The sequence below is a fragment of the Syngnathus acus genome, chromosome 17 (assembly GCF_901709675.1).
Source record: "Syngnathus acus chromosome 17, fSynAcu1.2, whole genome shotgun sequence".
Taxonomy (NCBI): Eukaryota; Metazoa; Chordata; class Actinopteri; order Syngnathiformes; family Syngnathidae; genus Syngnathus; species Syngnathus acus.
In genome coordinates this window covers 10,272,106-10,298,244 of record NC_051102.1, presented here as the reverse complement: position 1 = coordinate 10,298,244, position 26,139 = coordinate 10,272,106, and the positions used below count along the sequence as shown (strand labels likewise).

General features: G+C 46.9%; 1 protein-coding gene across 2 annotated transcripts; it reads left to right on the top strand.

Annotated features, from left to right (window-relative positions):
* The first annotated feature begins 2,506 nt into the window (after positions 1-2,506).
* Positions 2,507-26,068, top strand: insra (insulin receptor a). Of its 2 annotated transcripts, none has more exons than XM_037275542.1 (21): positions 2,507-3,555; positions 8,018-8,566; positions 15,644-15,980; positions 18,071-18,210; positions 18,292-18,436; positions 18,524-18,732; positions 18,994-19,120; positions 19,204-19,457; positions 20,200-20,367; positions 20,581-20,779; positions 20,851-21,131; positions 21,302-21,441; positions 21,651-21,810; positions 21,883-21,979; positions 22,053-22,120; positions 22,208-22,437; positions 22,600-22,710; positions 22,781-22,940; positions 23,192-23,321; positions 23,405-23,539; positions 23,882-26,068. In XM_037275542.1, the coding sequence occupies exons 1-21, from the start codon at positions 3,468-3,470 to the stop codon at positions 24,231-24,233; spliced, it is 4,080 nt and encodes a 1,359-aa protein (XP_037131437.1). In that variant the 5' UTR covers positions 2,507-3,467; the 3' UTR covers positions 24,234-26,068. The 2 variants fall into 2 exon arrangements, with proteins under 2 accessions (XP_037131437.1, XP_037131435.1); XM_037275540.1 differs by having other exon boundaries at positions 20,851-21,161.
* The last annotated feature ends 71 nt before the right edge of the window (positions 26,069-26,139 follow it).

Here is a 26,139-nt window from a genome sequence, read left to right as displayed (position 1 = left end):
AAATTAGCTGGCCACCAATTGTCCTACCAGCAGCATGGCCCCAGGGATATTTTAAAATAAAGACCTCCCACTCAAATAGATGCCTCCTTCAAATGAACACCTCTGCAGTGAGTTTGAACCACACTGTTTTTTTAAACAATCACGACCCAACGGTGTCATTATGCTAGTTCTTGGAATGAGGCGCGTCGAGCCTCACACTACAATGCACTTTGGCAATCGCATCACTTGACTGTTCAAAGGGGGCGGGTCACGTATTGTGATGTAGACTTGCTGTCACAGCACATTTACCGCTCAGGCCGCTGGCGTCCCACGGCGGCTAAAAAACACGCGCCTCATCCTAAGCATCCATCATCACGGGCCTTGTATTTTTCCAACCGTCGCCTGTTGGCAGCAGGAAGGAATCCGGGAAAGGGAAGCGGGGGCCGAAGCGAAGAGCCACGAGATGAATGGCGCATGAACTTTATTGTTCTCGCAATCGGGCGAGAGGGTGCAAAGCCGACGTTCCCATGATCCGTATGCACGCCGCACGTGACTTCCTGTCACATGTCGCTGCATGTACGATGAACCCGCAGAGATGCCACGACGTCCCCGCACGCTATTTTTGTCCTCCCAAGGACAAAAGTCTGCTAAAAGACAGACCTCGACATTGTTGACCTCACTCGTATCGTATTCTTAAAACACATCAAACTTTAGAATGACACATTGGATCCTAAAAAGCGGAACTTTTTAATCGGTTAGCTTAATGCTATGTAGGATCTATTTGTTTTTATTATATATATATATATATTCTTTATCCTGTGTGAAGAATGACTAGTATTAATGGAACACTGATGAGCTGGGAGGAGTTGATACATCTCAATGATATTAAATGAATCTCAAATTTGTATTTTACTTGTTGTACTGCCTGGTCCAATGTCTTCCTTTCCCTTTGGAGCCACACTAAATTCCGGACTTTCTCACAGGACACTAAAAAAATGGTTGAATAACGGAAACCAAGACAGGAACATGGAAAACGACATCTCAGCTCTTCTCACGCGGCTGTTTTTGTTATGTCTGCCACCATCAGCTCGAACTGCTAATTCGCCAGCTTTAGTGAAGGACTTTTGAAAACACGTGTTGCCTTCGGGTCGGGTGAGCGATCGTGCAGTATGTGAGGACACTGAGTACCGGTGTGAACTTGCTTCCGGGCGCCTCAGATTAGACTCATTATGGCTTCGGAACTATTGACGTGTTTTTGTGGCTTGCACGCAAACAAATGACTCATGAGCACACACCACCCTGTTGCGAGCACCTTTGTTTTTGCTTCAAAGGGGATGAGGGTGTTGGGCTTAAACCAAATGTCGTGTTGGTACGCCTCTGGTCACAGAAATATCTTGACTCTGAGAAAAGTAGTAATAAAATATTTACTGCACATAAACCAATGAAGATCACACATTGCTTTTGATTTATGGTTCAAAAGAATTTTTAGAAATTACCTCATGAAATAGGCCTGGACAAAAATGGCGGTACCTTTACTGCATCATTTTTATCCATCCCGGACTGTCGACTTGTGTTGCTCCACCGTGTGTTTAATTATCCGTTGCTTTGCAAACTGTGATTATAGATGGTAACTGATTTGCATTGTTTGTTAGCATGAAGCTAAGAAGATTAGAAATTGGTGAGTCGATTCACTCACGTCTCAAGTTACCACTGTAATTGAAAATTCAGAGCTAGCCAACGTCACTGCAACACTGTTGTAGTCTATATCATATGTGTTAGCCTTCATCTTGATTTGCTTTGACCATTTTTTGTTGTCACTTGGATACGGTGTTGTTAGTGACCTTTTATCTGCTTCCATGGTCAACAATGCGTACTTCCTTCTTGAGGTATTTTAGTGCCATGAGCTAATAAAAGAGCTTTTCTTAAAAATATGTGTGGGACAGGAGGACATGGAGTTGAAAAAAGTTTGGGAACGGCCTTTTCAGGAAGCCTCAACATCCGACTTTTGCGTGTCCTCAGTGGGAAATGCGTGGAATTCGACACGCACAACCAGCTTGGAAAACGAGCTCCAGGAAGACAAACAATGAGCAGACGTGCGTCTCCAGAGATTGGAAAGCTCCAGAGACTTTAGTTATAAAAAAATGATGACGATAATGAAACTATTAATAATAATGCTTGAACATAGGACAGTAACTCTTACATTTTGCCCATATTCATAATTCTTCATTCATTTTCACCCCCAATCATTTTTCGTTGTAAACAGGGCGTCATCACGGCAACCGTGTGCGACGAAATAAAAACTGTTCATCCTAAACATGTCGAATGGGAGTCTTTACGGAAAAGACATTTTTATAAGAATTTCTACAGAAACAATAGGGTTCTTGCAACAACAATAGTGGTAGGAGCGGTCAAAATGCTAAATTCAGAGGAGAAGTCGATTTTGAAATGAGCTTCTCGACAGTCTTAGTTGTGAATCCAATAAGCGCCAGTCCGTGTTTCCCTAGGAGCCCATCTGACTCCCTTGGCAGCGTTTGTTTACTGCCTGGGAGAAGAAGAAGAAGAAAAAAGACAGTCAACACACATAGCCTGGGTGACAGAGCAACTACCTTTTTCTGGCCGTACAAACGAGATTTGAAAAAGCTCCAAAATAGAAGACAAGTACGACTTTGCTCTGGTTTGTGGCGCGTCTGCCATTTTACACGAGCAACGCGACTGGACGGTGTGACGTTCACGTGAAAAGCCCCAAAAAACGTGGAGCTCACTTGCTGTCGCGCGGAGCTGCAGAACATTTCGGAAATCTCAGCACCGGACCTCGCGTCGAAGTTCGGAGTAGAAACAACGCACGAGGATAACTTTTTGCCATGCTTTGGCCCACGCTTGACGCGCATTCGTGGGACGAGTTGTTGTTTTTCCGAAACTCACGCAAACGTTGCGCCACGCGGGCTTCCAGCGACCTGGACTCACAGCAGCTGAACGAAACGGAATTAGACCAAATATCAATTTGCCGTGTAAATAGTCCACGTTTATGTGGACGTAACAACCCATTTTTGTAGGTGACTCTGGGTGAGGCAAACTTTTACGTGTGTGGTCTTGGTTGTCTGTCTGGGCTTGGCTACTTTTGATAAACTAGCTCGTTAGCTCCTGGTTGCTAACGTTAGCTGCCAGGTAAAGCTGCTTTTGGGCTCACTTAGTCGGGGGAGTTCAAGCCACAAACCCGCGTGGCTGGCTGTCTTAGCATTAGCTTTAGCCGCCGCGGCAGCTTGAGTGCAGAGTGAACACGTTGGACTCGTTCCTCCGCCCATCTTCCGGGGTCATTTTTGTTTACTTGCTGGCTCACGCTGCAAAAGCAAAACAATTTCCTGAAGAAGAATTACATCCCCGAACAACCATCTCGTCCTCCCCCCCACGCCCCCTTCTTCTTGTGTCTCCCCTTCCCTCGCCACAAGGATTACTCGGGAGTTTTTGGACGGCTCGCAGCAGATTGTCGGATGGCGCTCGAGCCCGAGTCAGTTATGTGGCTCCGGACTTTGGCTCTTGTTTTGGCCGCAGCCTGCTTCGTGACCACCACCGCGGAAAGTAAGTAGCCTTTTCATTTTAATACCAACCCCTCATATATATAGTTTTCTCGGAAATAAACAGTATAACTTGAACGATCTTGGTCATTTGAATCAAGTGTGTTGGAGGGGGGAGACCTCGAAAACAAACACAAGTTTTTCCCCACCATTAATTGTGACTTATAACCAACCCAATTGCACCACTCACTCCAAATGAAGTTCAGATGTTTTAGTAGGCTCTCCTGGACATTCTTTTGTGGTCGCATCTTGCAGCACAAGGTGTATCCTCAGCATCAGCGGGAACTCATTCGTCAAAGGCACCAGTCAGGGGAAGGTTGCAAAACAATTGCAAGGCATTCAATATAACGTGGAACTAAGACAGTCACATAAAATATAGTGCAACTGTGACATCACCACTCACTGGATGTCCCTCCTAAATTGATGAAAAGACGAGGAGAAAACTGGTCAGGGAAGCCGCCAAGACTGATACTCTGATGAATGCTGCCAAGGCTGCTGCAACAATGAACAAATATAAGTTATGGGTATTTATGCATACATAATATTTACATTTTTTAGGCTCACCTTTTGAACATTTCAGTTTGGTTTTTAATTGCGTTGTACTGGTTTTCGCTCACATGGAAATGTCTAATGGTTTATCTTTGTCTCGTTCACAAAAATGGTTCATTCTGGGCAAGGGTGTGTAGACTTTTACATGCACTGTTTCGAGACGTGTATATGGATTGAAGCAATTGAAAAGGAAAGGCAGAAATGCATTCAAATGGCAGCAATGCTGATGAAAGGCAGCATTCCAGTGTGAGACTGCCGAGTCGCCAGTAGACGTTTGATTGTAAGCGCTGTTGTTTTGGCCACGACGACGTATTGACGATGTTGTAAGTCACAGGCGCCTCGTGCGCATAAAAGGCACAAAGGTCGTCCACTTATCGTCTGTTTGTGTCCGTAAACAATTTGTTGTCGCTGTCGCTCCTCCCGGCTAAGAAGCCTGAGAATGCTGGAGGATAATCAGCTCTCGCTTGCTGGCCAAGTTAAACTTTTTGTTTTGTGTTTCTAACTCGGAGTAAAGGAATGTGACATTATAAGCTCTTTTTTATTTTTTTTATTTTTATTAAATGAATAAATGAACCAATATGCTTTTGTGCAGTGATTTTCAACTGTCGCAATTTCTCCAACTTCACCGAATTGGTCACAAAATGATTCAAAGCAGGTGCAAGGATGCTGGCGTCGATGTTGCTGCGTTAAAAACCCCCCCCCCCCCTTTTTTTTAAAAAGATTTGTTACGAATGCGTGCGAGTAAAGATTTTTGACTGGCAAATACATTTGAAAGTATTTGCAAGTGTACTTGTAGGCTAAATACTACAAGCAAAGGTTTTTTTTTTTTAGCATTTGGCCGACATTAAAATAATACGTTTGAAATTTAAATAAGTAAACAGTGTATTCGTATTTTCACGTTTTCCTGTTGTCTTCGGCAATTTCCCCCCCCCCAAAAAGATCCCGTAGGCTATTGACTTTTGCCTGAGCACACCAGCCTCGTGGCTAATGCTAGCTTATATTATGGAGCAGCGCAATTTGAGCAGCAGCTTTGAGCATTACAAAAAGAGCAAACACATGTAAAATAAGTGTTGACGTTTTTATTTTTACAAATGATTCACTTTTCTCTTGGGCCACTGGTCTTAAGGACATGCAGCGTACCTGGCACGACAACAAAGCTGCCTATTAATCCTCAACATCACTTTTCATCATGCACTCCACTCCAGAGCCTCGGAAAATATGATGCCATGGCAAACATGTTTGTTGTATTACATGTGTGGGTTTAAAAAACAAAAAGAAAACCTCCTCCTTAGGTTTTTATTAGTATATGGAAAGAAATGAATGAAAAAAATCTCACCTCTTATCTATTATGTAAATGGGATGGAATCAGCTGTCAGTGAAATGTGGCCGGGCCTGTCGGGTACCACTGTAAACGCCAGCTTCGGTAACAAGCACCTTGTTAAATTAACACCTTGCTGACAGCATCATCAAAACCAACCCGCCTTTATTCTCCTTGCACAATTCTCAAAGCCAGACGGCGTCATTTGTATTTCGTGCAATGTGACTTCACAGCCATTTGTCTGTTGCTAGCTGAACAAAACAAAACACACATTCGGCGATCAATGCATAAGCTCAAGAGATATTTCAACGGACTGACGGAGGAACAAAAGTACATGGTGAATTTTTTGGTGAAAAAGTTTGTCTATTATTATTTTAGGCCATATCGCCCGCCCCAAAGGTGTGACAGCGGTCAGGTTCTGTCGTTGGAAAGCAGCAAGTAAACGGAAGGGTGAAGCGAAGCATCGTCCGCAGTTCTTTCCAAGCTCGCCGAAGACGATTACGTCACATGTTTTTGTAACATTCGCGCTGACTTGTACAGAAAGCACAAAGAACAGTGAAACCTTGAAAAAGGAAGTGTCGCAATCGCGCCACTGTTTGTGTTCCCGCGTTATTGGGGGGGCCTCTCAGAGACGCCCTCACCCTGGCCCCCATGCACAGTACCAGCCTCACAACGCGTTACCCCCGGCAACCCCTTGTGGGATCGGAATAGCTCGCTCGCTCGCAGCGTGGACGTCCAACAGTCTGTTCAAACGTAGCTTCGTCTTGTGACCTGCTAATGGCTCATTGATGATTCTCGGCAGCACCTACAAGGCCTTTTTTTTTTCTTACTTCAATCTGGCCTTGCAGCATGGAAATCTCATCCCGTCGCCTTAGCAACCTTTTGTGAGCACACCTCTGTAGTGCAGGAGAAATGTCCTAAAAGTCGAACAATGAAGGCTGTCGCTAACAAATAGTTTTCAATCAATTGTCTTGTCGATTATTTTATCTTTATATTCTGCTGAAAAAGGGAAAAATGTTTAACTCGGCTGTTGTTTTGATTTGTCTTTGACAATAACATTTTTGTGTAAAAGATTTGAGGTGGCTTTTGTCATCGGTCCACTTTGATTGACATCAGTCCGATGATCACAATGTCACTTTTTTGTCCAATAATTATGAATAAAAAAGAAATGAAATAAGTCATTTTTCTTGTGATTCTGCCTGTAGTATTAGAGAAAAAAAAAATCCCATTTCAGGGAATTACAGTGACATCTGTCCGCTTGCATCGAAATGATCGACTCAGTCGTTAACCACGTATGGCATTGTGTCATTAACGGGCGAGTGGTGTTGTACTTTATTTGAGTTTTATTGTACAACGGTTAATCTTTCCCACTTGTATGACAGCTCAAATGGATTTGTCACTCGCTCGTGCAAGAGTTCTCTGTTTGTTTTGCTCAAGGCGGGTCACGTTGCCACAACCTGCGCTGCGGCCATTTTGTGCCTTTGCCGCACGTCCTTTGAGATTTACGAGCCCTGGCAAAAGTCGCGGCTAAATGCTCGCACATGGACGAGCTCGGTCTTCCTCCAAAATTCCCATCTCGCACATCGGAGCTGCCGCGTTGCCGTTTCCAGCGGGCTTAGCTATCAATGGCTTAGCTCGGCTATCGCTAAAAATATGGTGGCGGCTGAAAGCGAGCGCTGATAGGCGCGACGACGACGACTCACTGGCCTGGTGCGCGGGGTCACTCGGTGCGTTCTTTACGAGCAGCGGCGTCCCCTCCTATTGTACGTTTGTCCATTCGCTCTACAGAAACGAAAGCTGAGCTCTTTGTGGCTCTTAAACTCCTGTTGCTCTCAGAATTGAATGCTGTTTTCAGAATTTCTTTTCCCTCCCTTCTAGTTCCCCCAAGTTCCAACTCAGTCACATAGTTGTTGCTTCTTATTTGCGGATACATTGGAAGGAAAAGGCTTTTTAAGAAGTAGCCATGTCAATAACGGAGGCGATTCCAACTTGTGTTTTTTTTTTCGTACCCAATTTATTCCATATCCATTCTTGTTTACACCCAACAAACTTACGCAAGAGATGTCAAAGGAGGTCTGGGCCATAAAGAGGCGCATGCATGCCTTTCCTTTCGCCACCTTACAGCTGAGCGGGCGACCTCTGTGCACCCAGCTCACCGGTGGCTGCCTCTGTAAACAAATACAGAGCTGCGTGCCTCACACTCGTGAACTATCAGCTGACCCCGGAATGCCCCAAGTTGCACTTGCACAGCAAATGAAGAAGAAGTAGCGGGATGGATCAGGTCTTATCCACTGTTGGAAAAATTGTGTGTGTGTGTGTTGAGCAGGCGGGCGTAGCACGTTTACTCTCACCAGGCGATTGGCCTTTGCTGCTTTCTGAGCCTTATGTAAGCTCTTTATCGGCCCATTGGCGCTATCATCTGCAAGTCTGCCACCGCAGGACTCCACGTTGCCTTCAGCTAGCCCCGCATGATGTGTTGTTGGAGCTTCCAGCTGGACGCTGTCGAGAAAGTCTTTTCTGGTACAGTTCGAGGAAGCCACAGTGCACAGCCCACTGATGAAAACTAATGATGCCATTTTCTCCCTTTCCATATTTCCAGTCTGTCCAAGCAAGGACATCCGTAACAATGTGACCAAACTCAACTCGCTGGCCAACTGCACAGTGATCGAAGGCCACCTCAAGATCATCCTCATGTTTGGAAGCAAGCCTGAGGACTTCCGGGGCCTGTCGTTCCCCAAGCTGACGGTGGTGACCGACTACCTGCTGCTGTTTCGCGTGTACGGCCTGGAGAGCCTGACCGAGCTGTTCCCCAACCTGACGGTGATCCGCGGCAACAACCTGTTTTTCAACTACGCCCTGGTGGTCTTTGAGATGCTGCAGCTGCGTGAGCTGGGCCTACACAGCCTGATGAACATCACACGGGGAGCCGTCAGGATCGAGAAGAACCCGGACCTCTGCTACCTGTCCACGCTGGACTGGTCCAAGGTCCTGGACTCGGTGGAGGACAACTACATCATGGCCAACAAGAACGACAGGGAGTGCGGGGACGTGTGCCCCGGGGCGTCCGTGGGAAAGACTACCTGCCAAACCACCACCATCAACGGACACTTCAGCGAGCGATGCTGGACGCAGAAGCACTGCCAGAGAAGTAAGTTCTTCTTAACTCTCGCACAACTCAAACACAACCTGCCCTTTGAAGACGCTCGACAAGCAAGCAGGGAGCACAAACACAGGTGGAACACACACACACACGCATTTTCGAGAGCTGTTCAAGCGCAGGCCGCCGTGTTGCGTAAGGGTGCAAGCACCCTCGTGCAAGATTCCTCCGAGTACTTGAAGCGCTCGGTACCGCGAGAGCGGCAATACGCTTTGTGTTTTCCTGGCACGGTGCAAACCAAACTTGTGTCTCTCGTGCGAGCGTCTCCAAAAAAAAACAAGAGAGTCTACAAACCTGCTGGCTGAGAGGAGCCATAAATTGTTGTTTTGGAACACCCTAATCCCCTTCAGGAGTCATTTGGAATAATTGCGTCGCCCGCCTGCGACGTTAATCCTTGGCCATATCCGCGACGTCATTGTGCACTCGGTGAAAGGCCGTGTCACCATTTTGACTTGACATTGTCCCCACCTCTGAGATGGACAGGCACAAGCAGTCCACTTGTGACCCACATCTGCAAAGTTGCTGATCCAATTATTCCCGGCTGGCTTTTGTCGCTCAGCAGTTGTTCAGCGAAGCAGAAGCCAGCTGCTGCCCGTGCACGTTTCGAAAGCAGCCGCAGTGTAAATTGTCCACCCCCCCCCCCAAATTGACAGGTTGGAGAGTGGAGGAAATTTGATTGATTTTCTTTGGTTCACTCAACAAACCTGCGTGGAGATTATCCGCCAAATAGCATCAAGGGTTTATTCCAGCAACAATTGGTCCAGACCAGATGTTGAACCACGTGCACCGATTCCCCGGGTCACATGCTCGTCAAGCACACTGTCACACTTTCTACGGGGAAGACTGTCAAGATATCTTTCCACAAAACCTCCACTTCCAAACGGTATGATTTTCCAGCCATGTCTATAAAACACATTTGCTTGTTCTCAATGTGACTGCTTAGTCGACAATGAGGAGATCAGGCAGCTGTTGTAAGAGTCACTGGGTTACACTCGCAAAACAAAACAACTTGACTCCAGATCCCCTGCGGCTTGACTTGGCTTAGCGCCCGTGTTTGAAACCTTTTGTCGCCCTCCTCACGCTGTCTGCAGGGTAATTTTAGCTGCAAGCGGAGCAACCGCAACGGGTCGCCCCACTTCCCTTTGGCACATCCTTTTGGGCAAAGCCGGCTTGAGGGGGACCGCGGTTAGCCGCGCTGATTGGATTTGGCCGTACGCGCCTGCCGGAACACGTGCTGTGTCACGTCCACGCCGGCTAATGATGAGCAACGGCTCTACGTGTGATCCCCGCGAGTCACAACTCTGATTGAGTTTGATTACAACCAACCATGTTGAAGGCAACCCGTAAGGTTGATTTGGACCGTGTCAATTAGTAACCTCTCAGTTTAGACATTTCCTCCTTCATTCAATATAGCACTCTATTTTGGGAGTTATGAATCCCTGATGGACTTTTGTAGTGTAATCATTTTCTGCTAACAACTTCCACTGCAGGTTATGAGTAATATCTCGCTCTTTGGTTACTCCACTCACGACTTCCGGTGTTTCCTAGCAATGTGTCCTGTCCTCTTATTTGCTCTGCTAATCTTTGCAATCTCTTGTTTGCGAGGACAATTATTGCCCATTTCCCTCTGTGTGTGTGTGTGTTTTTTATTATTATTAAAACCCATTTTAATTACCCTCCTTAGGTTGGAGTCGATACATAATGCATAATTAATGATTTTCTCCTGATTGGTTAGTACCTTGTGGACAAAAGAAGACGAGCCGAAGAGGTTCATATGTACGGACACAAGCTTTCCGGGTACCGAGTGTGTGCGTAAGATGAGCCGTAGAAATCGCACATGGACATAATTGTGTGTGTGTGTGGGGGGGGTATTGTTTGCTGCTGTTGCTAGGAGACAGAGGAAGAGTAACAGTGCGGTGTGACTGCACATTAAGCCATCCATCACTCGCCGGAGGAAGGAATCGCAAAGTTAGCGGTCAAGACGGACGAGGGCACTTCACGAGCCCGCTGAACTCTGGTCCCCTGCTCCCGCGTGGGCGGGGCTACTATTGCCATCCTGAGTGGCGCCACCGCTCTTTCCCCACTTCAGATGATTGTGCTCATCCTGATTGTTTCCCGTCTTTGTTGTTCAACCGCCGGGTTATGAATGGACGCGGAACCGGACACTTTTCGTAGATGAAAGGATAGAAAGAAGCTGCTTTGGGAGATTTTCGACTTTCTGATGCTTGGTGACCTGAAGAAACAAAGACGGCGTTTGTCTCTTTCACACTGCCCGACCGCAAAGTGCCAGGCCCGTTTATTTCTCAATACTTGTATAAACAAAACATCATCACGTCACGCTACTAACATAACTGCCTAGTAGATGACGCACTTGGTGGCTAATTCCAAGTCCAGCGACCCACCGCTGGAGGGCATGATAATTAAGCAAGAATGATGTGTTCCCTTCACGCTAAATTGAAATCAAGCGTAAGTGTACCCGCGTGTGCTGAGTAAGATAAAAACAAAGCCACTGAACTGAATCGGTCCATTTGAGAGTCTTGAAGTTGTTGCAGAAAGTTCTTGGTCTCACTCTCTTAAGTGTGCGGCAGATGATTCTGATAGCGAACCCCCCCCCACCCCCCACGCTGACTTCACCACTGTGGCACTTGCCAGAAGCTGCACCCTGCGAACTCTTCGCCGAACAGCTACTGGAGCCTGCCCCGTGGAATCCCAGACATTTCAGGCATCCAGCACAAGCCGGACAGACGGGCGTTTTTCATCACCCGCTGCGCACTGGCCACAGCCTTCCGATCTGTGTGGAAGTTTGACTCTTGAACTCCAGATTGAGTCGGGTGGTTGGATTTAATCCATGCAGAAAAAGCAAGAACTGAGGATTGGCTTTTGCAGTCCCAGCAAATCAAATTTTGCCCATTTATAGACTTTTGCTGTATCCACCATGTAATACAATTTATTTAAACAAAAAGCTCTTAGTGTCCCTGTAGCTTTTTTATTTGTGCGACTGTCCAAGTCAACATTTAGCGTGCAAATGACTTGCTCTTCCGATTGACAGCGAGGCCCGGAAGGCAGTGAAGACACACGGGGCATCTCGTGCGTCATTTGCCTGTCAAGCAGCGGCCCTAATTACCCGTCACCATTGCTCCGCATGCGTGTTTATCATTTCTATTCCAGTCTCGGACAAACTGGATATCCTGCTTTCAGGTGGCGATGACGACGGCGGGGGCGTTCATAACAAAAAGAGCCCCCCCCCGTGTTGTTTTTCTGTTCTCCATCAGTGGAGAGCGGAGCTCGCTAATGAAATTGTTTACCTGTTGTCACCCCCGTGAGCTCAGCCAAAGCCCGCCGCCTCGGCTGCTAAATCAAAACACGTCACGAGCGAGGCATAGCAGGAAGGAAGGACGAAACAAATGCACTCTCCTCATTCGCATTAGTCACGATTTTTCTCTTTGTTTTGTTTTTGCTGAACTCACTAAACTCAATCAGCCAAACACAATCTTGGCATGTTTGTACAGACTTGCGGATGATTTGAGTTGTTTTTATCGTTAAAAGGTCTCACAAGTGGCTGTTTGTTTGGAATCTTTCCTCACCTTTCAAGGATAAGTTCAATTTGAAAATTGCACGAGAGCATGGTGCCGTTTGTTTTCCCACGAATCAATGGTCAGTAACCGTTAATAAAACCTTAGAAAAGCAAAGCAACGAGTCACTTATGTTTATTATGCGAGATGTTTGCGGTTCACAGTTCAGACGTCAGCTGTTGTGTTAGAAACCTTGATCGTTCAATTTCCACGGAACGATCTGCTACTCGTGTTGCCTTCCTCCCCAGAAAGGCAGCGTTTATATTTGTCCGTACTTGGATTTGTCTCCTCTGGGCTTTTGGAGGGGGAAGAAACTAAATACTGGCCCTTGTCATTGCAGTGGAATTTTAATTAGCATCCAGCACACCGCCGCTCACACCGTTTTGCATTTTCTGCCCTTTCGATATGAACTTAACGCACGAGGCCTGAATAAGTGGTTGTTTCATGCCAAATTGAAAGGATGCCATGGAATGATTTAATGGATGGATGGCGGTGCCTCTGCCTCGGAGAAAGGCTCTTCAGTATGTAGGCAGTCTTTAATAAGGAATGTTTCATTTGCAATACAGTACAGTACAAGTCAAATGAGTTGTGCGCTTGGTCACATCATGAAGTCAAGGTACAATTGTAACTTGTGAGCTAGCTAATAAACCAATGTCAATCAAGGCAATTTCTCTTATAATATCATTCATCCTTGGGATAAGTAGCTAGCTAGCTAGCTATACTAACAAACAACAGGCGTCTTTAGTTTATGAAATAGTCCTGACGTAGTAACCTAATTTTATACGTCAATATCAGAACATGCCGCAGTATATCATTATCTTACGCGAACACGATAATTCCTTCGTAAATATTTGCATAAAAAAACTCTCGGTGGCACTAACGTAGCGTTAGCTTTTTTTTAATTAACTTGCCATCGCGTTTTGAGTCCCAGGTGGTATGTTTTTCCTATTTTTATTGTCATGTTTGTGCTCTTCGACGCCAACTCGATGTGATTACACATTTCAAACAAAATGCAAGTAGACTGCCGCTGTTTATTTATTATTACATTCATCCAAACCAACCATTGACTGGTTCATTAAACATTAAACCATGTTTATTGATTGTCTCTCTGGAAAGTCAATGACGCTGGTCTCCGGCTTGTTACGTTTTGAAGCAGCTCCACCGGCTGCCGAATTTGCGCCTCCGCATCGGAGCACCAAAGTTGAATTTGTGTAGGAGCGGGTAAAAAAGTATTTTTTTAAATACATTCTTAGATGGTCTCTAGTGCAGATTTTGAGCTTGTCTGTAATGTTTCCCCTGCGATGAATCGGAGAGTGCACGGTACATAATTCTTCGGACGCGTAAAACCCAGTGTAATTATTTTCAAATGTTACATTCCAACAGGTCTTTCCTGAAAAGGATAAATCTCAGCAGCAGCAGCAGCAGCAGTCAAGCCGATTAACTCATTTGGTCTTACTTACAAGTCGGAGTAGGCCTCAGACACCTTAATTAAGTTTACAAATCGGCTAAGAGGTGGTGGACTCAGCACTCGAGACGTTGCCGACTTCAAATTCCGACCCGTGAGAATTTCTAGAATGTGCCTCAGAACTATAGAGCCAAAGATTTATGCTGCAGGGCCTTTTTGTAGTGGTACTTTCCGTCTGAGTTGGGTTTTTTTTTTGGGTAGAAAGTTTGTAAGCAGGTGAAGCAACTTCAGTGTGTTTCAGTCTGTATAATATTTAGTCGAAAACCTTCCTCCCTCTCGCTCTCATGCTGAGCAGCTGCCATCAGAGAGGGTCCGAAAGGGTTAAAACTGGGGGCCCGTCTTCCTCGGAGCTGGGGAGAGGCCGTTTGAATGGCTAGCCTCCGCAGCTAGCCAACACATTGGCTAAGGCCGAGGGTGGATCTTTTGTGGCCGCGACACTCCGGCATGGAGCTCTGCTGCGGGATCGGGAGTCAGCATCCTGCCATGGTGTGCGCGTTTACGTCAAAGTTGAAGGACAGGTTTAGAGACAAACTTTGGGTGCTATCTTTCGGATCTCAAGCGTCCTGGGCTTTTTTGTGAAGTCATTAAAGGTGGTTGAACCACTTAGGTAAGAAGCAGCGGTTATATTATAGCATTTTCCCCATGCATGGTGCCCCCCAGCCCCTCCTCACATTCACACTGCCATTCTCATGTTGCTGAAGCCCACACATGCTTCCTTCAGAGGTGGCAGAAGGACATGGGGAAGGGCTGAGTGTCAATCTTAAATAGCAGCTTACACTCCAAACCAGATACAAGCATGAAAATCATGACCACTTTTTCAAAATGAACAACTTTGTACAGTAAAGCCGCAGCCGAGAAACCAGCCCCAAACCTCGGGTGACCTCTATGAAACAAAATGTAACCCTTGCATGGGTTATTATAAACACACAAGCCGACCCCTTCCCGCTGCTTAATCCAACTCATAAGTGGGGTCAGTGTATTTTATTTTAGGCAGATCCTGTTTACCTCAAAGAACCTTTTGTCCTTGTCATAACAAAATACCGGCGCACATAGGCATGTGCCTCCACACATGATCTAATGTTACATAAGAGGCTTATTATTACAAACACACATGCAGACGCCTGCATAAACAGCCACCTTGCGCGTCGCTATCCGTCCTTCAAAGCAATATTTATTTCCCCCCTGTTTCTTTGCTCGGGTAACACACTGTTAGTGTTCACAAAGACGCACGTTTTGGTTGTTGACGTGTGTTCTTGAGTCACCCGTCACTCATAGTTTCATGTTACAAAAGTGTCTCTCTTGCAAAAGATGTCAACCGTCGCTCGTGTTTACTTCCCGCCGGCCCAAGTAGAGCCCTTCCTCATTAACGTTTGTCTGGTGTCGAGGAAATGTCCGCCACCCCGGCTCCCGACAATGACTTGTTGTTACCCGGCTGCAAGATGATCCCCTTGGTTGCTGACTGGCCCAGTGAGGGATTTCACTTTGGCTTGTGAGCACTTCTCTGGAGCAATAAAGCGATGTAAACCTCTTAATTCCTCCTGGGCATACGATAGTGTGCGGAAGGGAAGATGTGTTTGCATATCTGACTTGTTTGGGGTTCAAATTCTATCTCCAGTTTGCCCTCCCAAGTAAAAAACAAAACAAAAAAAACAGCTGATGGGCGGCTCATCCCTTGAAAACAATTTGTTGGGCTCGGTGTGGAAGATGATATATATGTGATAGCATTTTTTCAGAATTCTCCCCTCTCAGGTCCGGCATTATAAATCTGTTTGGTTTGTGTGATAGATGGCCTCCCTAAGAAATGGACATCAAATAGAAGTTGATCTTTATCCAGTGGAACATTTTTCATGAAATAGAAACAGCAACACCAGGATATATTTGCCCTTGAAGTGAACCCATGATTAAGAGACACAGGAAAGCCTCGAGGCGGTATTTACATTGCGAATGCAACCCAGATGACATCTCCTTTGATCCAAACAATGGCCGCTTCAGTGTAACGTCTTCACCATCCTGCCCTGATTGTGTCTGCAGTGTGCCCAGTCCATTGCAAGCACCGCGCCTGCACCCGGGACCAGCAGTGCTGCCACGAGCGCTGCCTGGGCGGCTGCCTGGAGCCCCAGTCGGCCGAGCACTGCGTGGCCTGCCGGGGCCTCCGGCACCGGGGCAGCTGCGTGGAGCGCTGCCCCGACGGCTACTACACCTTCAAGGGCTGGCGTTGCGTCTCCTTCGCTTTCTGCCAGGAACTCAACGACAGGTGCAGGCGGGAGAAGGAGCGCAGCAAGAACCCCGAGTGCCACGAGTACGTTATCCACAACGACGGCTGCATCCAAGAGTGTCCGTCCGGCTACACCACCGTCAACTCGTCCGCGTGAGTGCACCTCGCATTTTTCTAAAACTGTCTTCTCGCTCGCTAATAGACAGACTCAGTCATTATTTCATTGACAAAATGACATTTCATTACACCCTGCCCTATTCTACATTTTTTGAAGCAATTGATTGTTTTTTATTTTTTTTACTGATGTTTTAAGCAATCCGGAAAAGGTTTAGGCTGAATTCACTCTACATGTTTTCTCGCGACACAAAATTGGTGGTTTCTAGCCTGCCAACGAAAGTCTGCTTTGCCACAAAGTGACTCAGACATGAAGTGTTTTCCCCTTTGCTCCACTTGACTCCATTTACAGTTTTTGTCCTATTTATCTCACCGATTTTCCACTCTGGATGGAAGATTCATACACGCGCTGACCACCCGACAACCTTCTTCACATCTCTCTCCGACAGCCTCGCGGACCTCAACAGGGAACTGGCTTATTTTTTGGGCGTGCCCACCAGCCAACTTGAGCTCCCGACATTCCTGATCTTTCTTGACAGGCCGAAGACAGGAAAAAGCAGCGGGGTGTCGCGAGCATGTCTCGTCTCGTGTTGCAAAATGACGAGAGACAGATTGACAGCTGTCGCGGTCGCCATATGAGCCTTGCCGTACGATAGTTGCAGTTTTCGAAGGAAGGATACTTGAACGGTGAAGCAAAACCTGGAGACAAACAATTTCACAACATTGTGACGCAAATGCATCAGGGACTGTTGGAGCGTTTCAGAAAGCGCTGCTGTTTTGTAACCAAATTCAAATGGTAGTTTTTGATCTCTCGAGATTGCGGTAATAACATTTACAATCGGTTTATTTTTTTTCAACCCTTATTTTGCACTTGACTGTTGTGTCAATCACGTTCACGTCTTGCAAATGACGTTGACCTCAACTGAACGCTTTTCGTACTGTCGCATCTCAGCAGTTTCCCTCAGCTCAGAATAAACTCGACACACAAAAGTTGCACATATGGCACCACACAAAGGGAATGAGGTCAATGTAAGCTAAAGATGTTTTTTCTTTCCCCCCCCCTGACGCTGGAACCCACATACTTGGCCGCGTCGTTCCCGAGGCTTTTTTCAAGTGTCGCAGTGATTTCGATTGTTTGCTTAGCCGAATGAATCTGTCATTAATCTTCAAGTGGCTGCAATACTTGCTTTTTTTTTTCTTTCCCCCCCTGCCGCCATGAATAATGCGGCCAATTAGCTGACGCCCAGTCAGGGTATTGTCAGTAGACGCTACACTGCGAGGAATTTGGGTTGTCGTCACTATGTGTGCGCGGAGCACGGACTGCAAAGTTTCAGTTCTTTGCTGCAGCTTTGACATTTTGTTTTTGCAGTTGCCTTTGTGTTTTTGCCAAACAAAACCGCTCCGTCATCATAAAGCCGCCAGCTCGCAATGCGGCGCCGATCACACCGATGGCCCCCGAGCATAACGTCCATCTCTAGTGTTTAATCCTCGCTTTAATCACAACCTTAATCACTCTAGGGAAAAATAAATACCTCCGGTGGGTCTGCTGAGTGAATCTCTTGCGGTTGACTTCGAAGTATTTTGTTTCTGTGCTCAGCACCACCACCACATTCTGAATGATGGCATTGTGCAGATTGCTTTTCAGGAAAATAATTGAATACAGCAGACGCACACAGCTGCGCTTATCTGTTATGGCAAGAGATGTTGTTATGAAAACATTGCATAAGCCGGGTTGTAGAAGCGGGTCCGCCTCATTCGAGAGGTATACATTGAGCTGTTTTGTTATCGTCCACTTCTCTTCACTGTTTTCTTTAATTGCGGTGAAGTGACTCAAAAAAGAAAATGTCACACAGGCACATTTTGCGGCGGGAACATTTATTCGCTAATGGTTTTGATATTTCTCTCAGGATGCGAAGCAGGATAAGGATAAAGGGCATTGTCATTGTTACCGCGGTGACCCCGGATGACTTGAGCGTTCTCTTAGCGCTGACGTTCTTCGCTGTTTGTATAAACTTTGCCACACATGCTAAATGAACAGACTTTTTTTTTGTTGAGAATTTCAAGGCGAAGACAGTTCCCATTTTTTCCCTGCAAGTGTATTAACACGTTTTTGTTTCTCGTCTGCACAGGCTGAACTGCACTCCATGTGCCGGACTCTGCCCAAAAGTGTGCACGGGTCTGAAAACCGTGGACTCGGTCACGGCGGCGCAGGCGTTGAGAGGCTGCACCATCCTCAATGGCAGCCTGGTCATTAACCTGCGCGGAGGAAGTAAGCGCCCCAAAATGGCCGCACTCAAAGTCTGACCAGGGAACATGATAAAACGTTTTTTTGTTTTGTTTTGGGTGACAGACAACATAGCGGCAGAGCTGGAGGCCAGCCTGGGCCAGCTGGAGGAGATCTCCGGCTACCTGACGGTGCGGCGCTCCTACGCCCTGGTTTCGCTCTCCTTCTTCCGCAAGCTGCACGTCATTCGTGGGGAGGTGACGGAAATTGGGTGAGGCGTCCTCTACCTGCAGGGAGGGATCTCAAACTTTGTTTTTTTTGTCATGCACGAGTCATGCTATTCTCCTGCCTTCCCTAGCAATTACTCCTTCTACGCCCTGGACAACCAGAACCTGCGACAGCTGTGGGACTGGTCCAAGCACAAACTAAGCATTGTGCAGGGACGCATGTTCTTCCACTACAACTCCAAATTGTGCATGTCCGAGATCCGTAAAATGGAGGAGGTGACCGGCACCCGGGAGCGCAGGAACGACATCGCGTCCAAGAACAACGGCGACCAGGCATCGTGTAAGTGGCGTTGCCGTGGCAACCCACAATGAAACTATTGGTTCAAAAATATGTTCGACGGATGGACGATCCGCTCCTCCGTGTCGCGTTAGGATGAAATCAGCTTCGGCAGATGGATGGCCGATCCACAACATTGCGTTTTAGATTCAATTAACTTCAAAACCGCACATTCAAATGATTGAGGGTGTAAAGAGCATCTTTATCACCGGTGAACATCTTCTGCCCCTTTCTTCATCTCATGGTCCAAATATGTTTTTCCAGGCGAGAATTACGTGCTGAAGTTCACTCAGATCCGCACCATGAGCGATAAGATCATGGTGAAGTGGGAAGCCTTCTGGCCTCCGGACTTCAGAGACCTGCTGGGCTTCATGGTGCTCTACAAAGAGGCGTAAGTTCTTTTCCCGTTACGGTGCCACCAGAGTGTCGGTTGTTTTCAAGCATTTTCATGTCACGCTGCTCTTTTTTTTCCAGGCCTTTTCAGAACGTGACCGAGTTTGACGGTCAGGACGCGTGCGGCTCCAACAGCTGGGTGATCGCAGACGTGGACCCGCCGCCGCGCTCCACCGAAGGCGACAGGGACCACTTTGAGCCGGGCCACCTCATCTTGCCCCTCAAGCCCTGGACGCAGTACGCCATCATGGTCAAGACGCAGCTCTCCGCCTCCGACGAGCACCAGGTCAACGGGGCCAAGAGCGACATCATCTACGTGCGCACCAACGCCACCAGTAAGTCGACATCGCATATCGATTGAAGTGTTGAAATGAGGGAGGCTTCGGGTTAGGAAAGTGAACTTCACACAGCAATATTAGCAACGTGTGGCCCAAGTGTAACTTTGTTAGCCTGGATCCTCACTTTTTACTAAGTGCTCTCCCGGGAGCCGGGAGGATTCTGACAGTTTGTGATACCCGTCATCTTTACCACCTCCTGAAATAAATCCTTTCATAGTGGAAAGATGGCAGGCTTGTGTGCCAATTTTTCAGACTGAAATACGTTCTATTATATTATTAATACCATATGGAAACACAGGAATAGAGATTGTTGGATACGCCTGCGATAGCTCGGGAGCCGCGTCAAGAGCAGCGTGGCTGGCGCTCTCGTCGTGTCTGGCACCTCTCACCCCAAGGTTTCTTGGTCCTGGCCCCAAGGGCAGACCCGTCATTCCGTATGAGCATCAGCCGGTCATAAATAGTCTGCACTGGCCTTCACCCTGACAATGCAGACTGCCCTCCTTCATCACGTCCTGACTTTGATCCTTCATGTTTGTCACCGTCGGCCATGACCCATCAATTTGTGTTTGACTGTACACAAGTGGAATCTCTTAACATATATCAGCTGATCATCACTTTTGCTTCTCCTTCTCAAACAGTAGAAAAAGTTGGACTCCAATGCATTTTTGCAAAACGTTGCCACACACACTCACAGGCGCTCCGCCACAGTCCTATTGTGTCGTTGTCTTTCTGTCCACAGAACCGTCAGTCCCTCTTGACCCCATCTCATCGTCCAACTCGTCCTCCCAGATCATACTGAAGTGGAAGCCCCCCAACGACCCCAACGGCAACATCACACACTACCTCGTCTTCTGTCAGCGGCAGGCCGAAGCCAGCGAACTCTACAAGTTTGACTACTGTCAGAAGGGTGAGGCGTTATCTGTCGGGATTGAGACCCTGAGAATGGATTCGTAGTACTCCTATTCATTTCAAAGAGGAAAGATATTTGAGTTCACGGTACGAATCCAGAGTAGATGATGCTAAATAATAAAAGATTGCCTTACATGACTGCAACAGTTAAGATTGAAGTCAGTGACTTGTCCGGTCCCCTTTTTGTGACAGTATCCTTTCATCTCCCCAGGAATGAAGCTGCCCTCGCGGGTACCCACTCAGGTGGACGGCAACGAGGAGCAAAAGTGGAACCAAACAGAGGAGCAGGGCGTCGGCACGGGATGCTGCACCTGTCCCAAGACCGACAAAGAGTTGAAGAAGGAGAAAGAGGAGCTGGAGTACCGGAAGACCTTCGAGAACTACCTCCACAACGAAGTCTTTGAGATGAAGTAAGACTTCCTTCCCCACATTAAGATTGAAAGGGACCGTCAAGTCTCAAAAATCTATTTTCACTTTTCAGACACTCAAGACAACGGCGCTCCGCGATGGGCGTGGCCAACCAAACGCGCCCGTTCCCCACCGCCGCTTCAGGCAGGCTGTCGAGCACCGCCATCCCAGAGGACGAGGAGACGTTCAAGAGCACCAAGACGGTGGTCACCGTGCTGGCCAAGGAGTCCACGGTCATCTCCAACCTGCGCCACTTCACCAGCTACCAGATCCAAATCCACGCCTGCAACCACCCAACCGACCAGGCCCGTTGCAGCATGGCGGCCTACGTCAGCGCCCGCACCATGCCTGAAGGTTATGCTCGCACACTTAACTACAAAATGAGTTGAGTTAAAGTACAAAGTGGTCAAATATAAATACACAAGTATACCTGAAAAATCAAGTCGTGATGTACGGTACTGTAACCGATCACAACCAAATAGTATGCCTCTTGCGACATTTGTGCGCTTTACGCCCCCCAACAGACAAAGCCGACGACATCGCAGGCCCCATCACCTGCGAGGTGTCCGACATGACCGCGCACATCGCCTGGCAGGAGCCCTCCGCCCCCAACGGCATGATTATCCTGTACGAGATCAACTACAAGCGCATCGGCGACAGCGAGGTGAGCAGAAGCGCCGTCTGCTGCTCACCAAAACAGCAGCCCCTGCAAGGGAGGCCAGTTTCTTCATCGGGGCCTGTCTGAATGTGTGGATACCAGATATGAACCAAGCCAAAATATTTGCGTCTCTTGAGCTGGCTTCCGGCAAGATCTCTGAGGAGATGAAGAAATGAGACTTAGCCCTTGAATGATGTGTTGTTGTGGCGCCACAGGAGCTGCACCACTGCGTGTCCAGGAGCACGTACAAAAGCGCGCGCGGCTGCAAGGTGCGAGTCATGCACTCCGGGAACTACACGGTGCGGATCCGAGCCACCTCCCTGGCTGGCAACGGCTCGTGGACAGAGCCCACGTACTTCTATGTTCAGGACGCGAGTAAGTCTTTGCTGCCGCTGGCGTGATGCGATCACGGGAATGGCTCACGTCCGGTGTTGTTATTTTTACCAGGAGATCCTCTCAACATTGCAAAGATTGTCATCGGACCCATCATCTGCGGGCTGGTGGTGTTTGCTGCGTTGGTCGGATTCGCTATGTTCAAGAAAAAGTAGGCGGCCTCAGTTACTCATCTCCAAGCGCCACTCTTATTCCATGAAGTGACGGGATTGTTTTCCTTTTAGCCAAACTCAAGGGCCCAGCGGTCCCATTTACGCCTCGTCCAACCCCGAGTACCTTAGCGCAAATGACGGTAAGCTCTATTTTTGAATACTTTTTTGGATGATTCCAAAAAAATGGTGCATCCTCGTTGGCTAACTGCAATGGCGATGACGTGCAGTGTACGAGGAGGACGAGTGGGAGGTGCCCCGTGACAAGATCAAAATCCTGCGAGAGCTGGGCCAGGGCTCCTTCGGCATGGTGTACGAAGGCATAGCCAAGGACATCATCAAGGGCGAAGGCGAGACGCACGTGGCGGTCAAGACGGTCAACGAGTCGGCCAGCCTGCGCGAGAGGATCGAGTTCCTCAACGAGGCTTCCGTTATGAAGGCCTTCACTTGCCACCACGTGGTAAGCGTCCCGGCAACAACCACTTCAATACACCACGTAATGAATTACTGCAATAATAGAAAATGACTATTAAACATTGAGAAACACTAAATAAGGCTCATCATGACAATTGCCATTTGAAATGTGGTCACCAAATCTTTTTTTAAATTTTTTTTTTTTAAGGTGCGTCTGCTGGGCGTGGTGTCCAAAGGTCAGCCCACCTTAGTGGTCATGGAGCTAATGACCCACGGGGACCTCAAGAGCTACCTGCGCGCCCTACGCCCTGACGCCGAGGTAACGCTCTCTCGCATGTTCGCTCGACCGTAGTGTGCTCGGCGATTAAATGTAAGGATGTCATTGTCAGAACAACCCGGGCCGCCCGCCTCCCACGCTAAAGGAGATGATCCAGATGGCGGCCGAGATCGCCGACGGCATGGCGTATCTCAACGCCAAGAAGTTTGTGCATCGGGACCTCGCTGCCAGGAACTGTATGGTGGCTCAAGACTTCACCGTCAAAATAGGAGGTGCGGTTTTCAACTTGGGAAGATGTGGACACTCTTGTCCTGGCTAATGTTTTTTACAGGTTTAGTTTTGTATTGTGTTTTTTTTTTAATCATTATTTAATATCCTTTAATTTTTTTATTTCTTTTTTGGCGTTCTTTTCCTCTGAATGAATTTTTTCAGATTTCTTTCACAATATTAACTTCTATTACTAAATCAAATATTTTGAGTGTTATAGCTTTTGCTCAATAAGCTTTATTTTTCCTCCATTCAGATTTCGGCATGACCCGAGACATCTACGAGACAGACTACTACCGTAAAGGAGGGAAGGGTCTGCTGCCCGTCAGGTGGATGGCGCCCGAGTCGCTCAAGGACGGGGTGTTCACTGCACATTCGGACTGCTGGTTGGTGATTGCTCGATTTTGAACTACACATGAAAGAAAGGTTTCTGCATCGCAGCATTTTTTTTTTTTTGCTTTGCGCACAGGTCATTTGGGGTGGTCTTGTGGGAGATCAGCACACTGGCCGAGCAGCCTTACCAAGGGCTCTCCAACGAGCAGGTGCTCAAGTTTGTCATGGACGGAGGATACCTGGACCGACCAGACAACTGCGCAGACAGGCTGTGAGTACATCATGTCAACAGTGTCAAATTGCAACCATCTCAGTTTATAAATTGTATTGGAGTGTTTTGGGATAATAGTTTGTGGTATGCATTACAGTTTAAACTGTAAATATTGGCACCTGGAAGGTGGTTGTCAATTGAGGTGCCCTTCCCATAAGAGGAATTGTAACTGCATATTGTTGCCACAAGACGGCGCCAAACCAGCAAAACTAGAAAGGCTCATAAGGCAACCAATTTGAGCTGCCATATCAGCCGAAATAATGCAAACTCTCAAGCATGACAACAAAACAGAATAGTAAATAGAGATACAATTGACTGTTTCCATTCTATTTTCTTTTCCAGACACAACCTGATGCAGATGTGCTGGCAGTACAACCCCAAGATGCGGCCGTCCTTCCAGGAGATCATCGAGATGCTGCGAGACGACCTGCACCCGTCCTACCGCGATCGCTCCTTCTTCTACAGCGAAGACAACAAGCCGCCCGAGAGTGTCGACGACCTGGACCTGGACCTGGACAACATGGAGAGCATCCCCCTGGACCCCTCGTCCTACTCACAACGGGAACTTGGCTGCTGCCCCGACCGGGACAGCGGCGGTGGAAGTTACGAGGAGCACCACATCCCTTTTGCGCACATGAATGGCGGCAAGACCAACGGACGCATACTGGCTCTACCGCGCCACAGCCCCTCCTAACCCGAACCGCTCCTTCCACAGAATCTATTTTTGTTTAGACATAAACACACGTCAATCACACTCTCACCAGAGAACCCTCAGTGCATACCTCAGGATTTTTACTTTTGCCACATACACACACACTACAGCGCTTTTTGTACGTAGGACCTCCTGCATCTTACCTCTGTACATACTTTATATAAATAGAGAGAGAAATATTCATTTTGCCAAGTTTGTAGATAAAGGATTCAACTGTGAAACAAGGCTGCTAATAAACAAACAAACAAAAACTTTTGGATGAAAGCGAAGGGTGGGAAGCAACATAAACGGACCTCTGACAAGGCATCTGAAGAACCTGAGCGCCCCCCAGGAAAAAAAGAAACATTTGAAAATGGGTTCCCCACTCCTATGCTGAAAGGCTCGATTCTCTGGTTATTGGGGGGGGGGAACCACAGATCTGGACCCCTGCCAAGCCATTGGAGGAAGTGGAGTGTCCTCCCCAAAAGAAAAAAACAGCTGCTTCCCACTGCCACATGGAAGGTTCTTCTGAAAATAAGAGCAGGACTACAGTGGCGCCTTAAGATACGAGTGACCCAACACACCTTTTTGTAGATACGAGTTGTTCTGCCGTTTATTTTGCTTTGTCTTGAGAGCAAGACATTGAGACGCAAGCTGAATGGTAGCAGTGAACAAAACTCAACACAGTTCACAATTGACAGCTTGGCAAATAGTGAACAAAAAAGTTGAGAATTTCAGGCATGTTCAAATTAATCGCAAACTTTTCTCTGCATTATGTTAACAAACACTCAGGCTATCAAATAGCTTACTGTGAAACTGATCAGCTCCAAATATCTGTATGGCAGTCGGACGGTATCGGCACACAAACCAGTCGGAGTAGCACAATGCTCATTAGATTTTTTGTGTAAAGTGCAAAAGTACTTGTGATTGAAGGAAATAGGAGCGTGCTATTTTTCTCATTTACAAAACATACCCCGATTTTTATGTTTATTTTTTGGGAGGCTGGAACAGATTAAAGGCATTTAATTTCACCGGGGAATTATGATTTGCTGTATGAACGTGGTCATAGAACAAGTTAAACTCGTATTTTAAGGTATCACTGTACACATACGGACCCCCGCCAAGGTTTTGAGAAACTGGAACCCCCCCTGAGAAAAAAAAAGCAACAACCACAAAAAGGGTTCCCCACTCCTGTGTCGAAAGGCTTGTGAAAGCTTGTGAAAAAGAAGGAAAAGAAGTGACCTTCTCGAAACTCTTGAACAGACTGATGAAAGGAGCACAGCTGATTAATGGTGATGTTTTTTTTTTTTTTGGTTTATTTCCTTGCACTCTGCAGTATTCCAAACAGAAATGGCACACAGGATACAACACACAGGAGGACACTTTTATTTGTCTGGTTTTATTTATTTGTTTCCGTTACACATCTACAGCTGAAGGATATTTAAAAAAAAAAAAAAAAAAAAAGACCTCACGTTGACCAATAGCTGCTTTTACTTTTAAAGCGGGTGTTCAAAAAGATGCTATATATACTGTTTTTTGTTATTAATATACCGTGTATATATACACAGCATATCCATGGTTGATTGATGTTTTTTGTATATAGTTCATGTTGCAGAAAAAAAATGTTTTAAATGTTCCGCTCATTATAGTCTTTTTTTTTTTTTTTTTTAATCCAAACTTGTGAACTCATGATCAACCAACAGCACTTGATCCTTTTTCTTTGCTTGATAGGAGAAGGGGTGTTTTATTTTGTTATTTTGCATCATCGTTATCCTAACGAGATCAAATAAAATGTTAATAATGCAGCAAGTTGCATCCTGCCTTCAGGAGAACCTCAACCTGTGTTTGCTATTTCCTTGTTTTCCACACAACCCAATGGAATTGTCTTTATCTAAGAACAAAACATGAG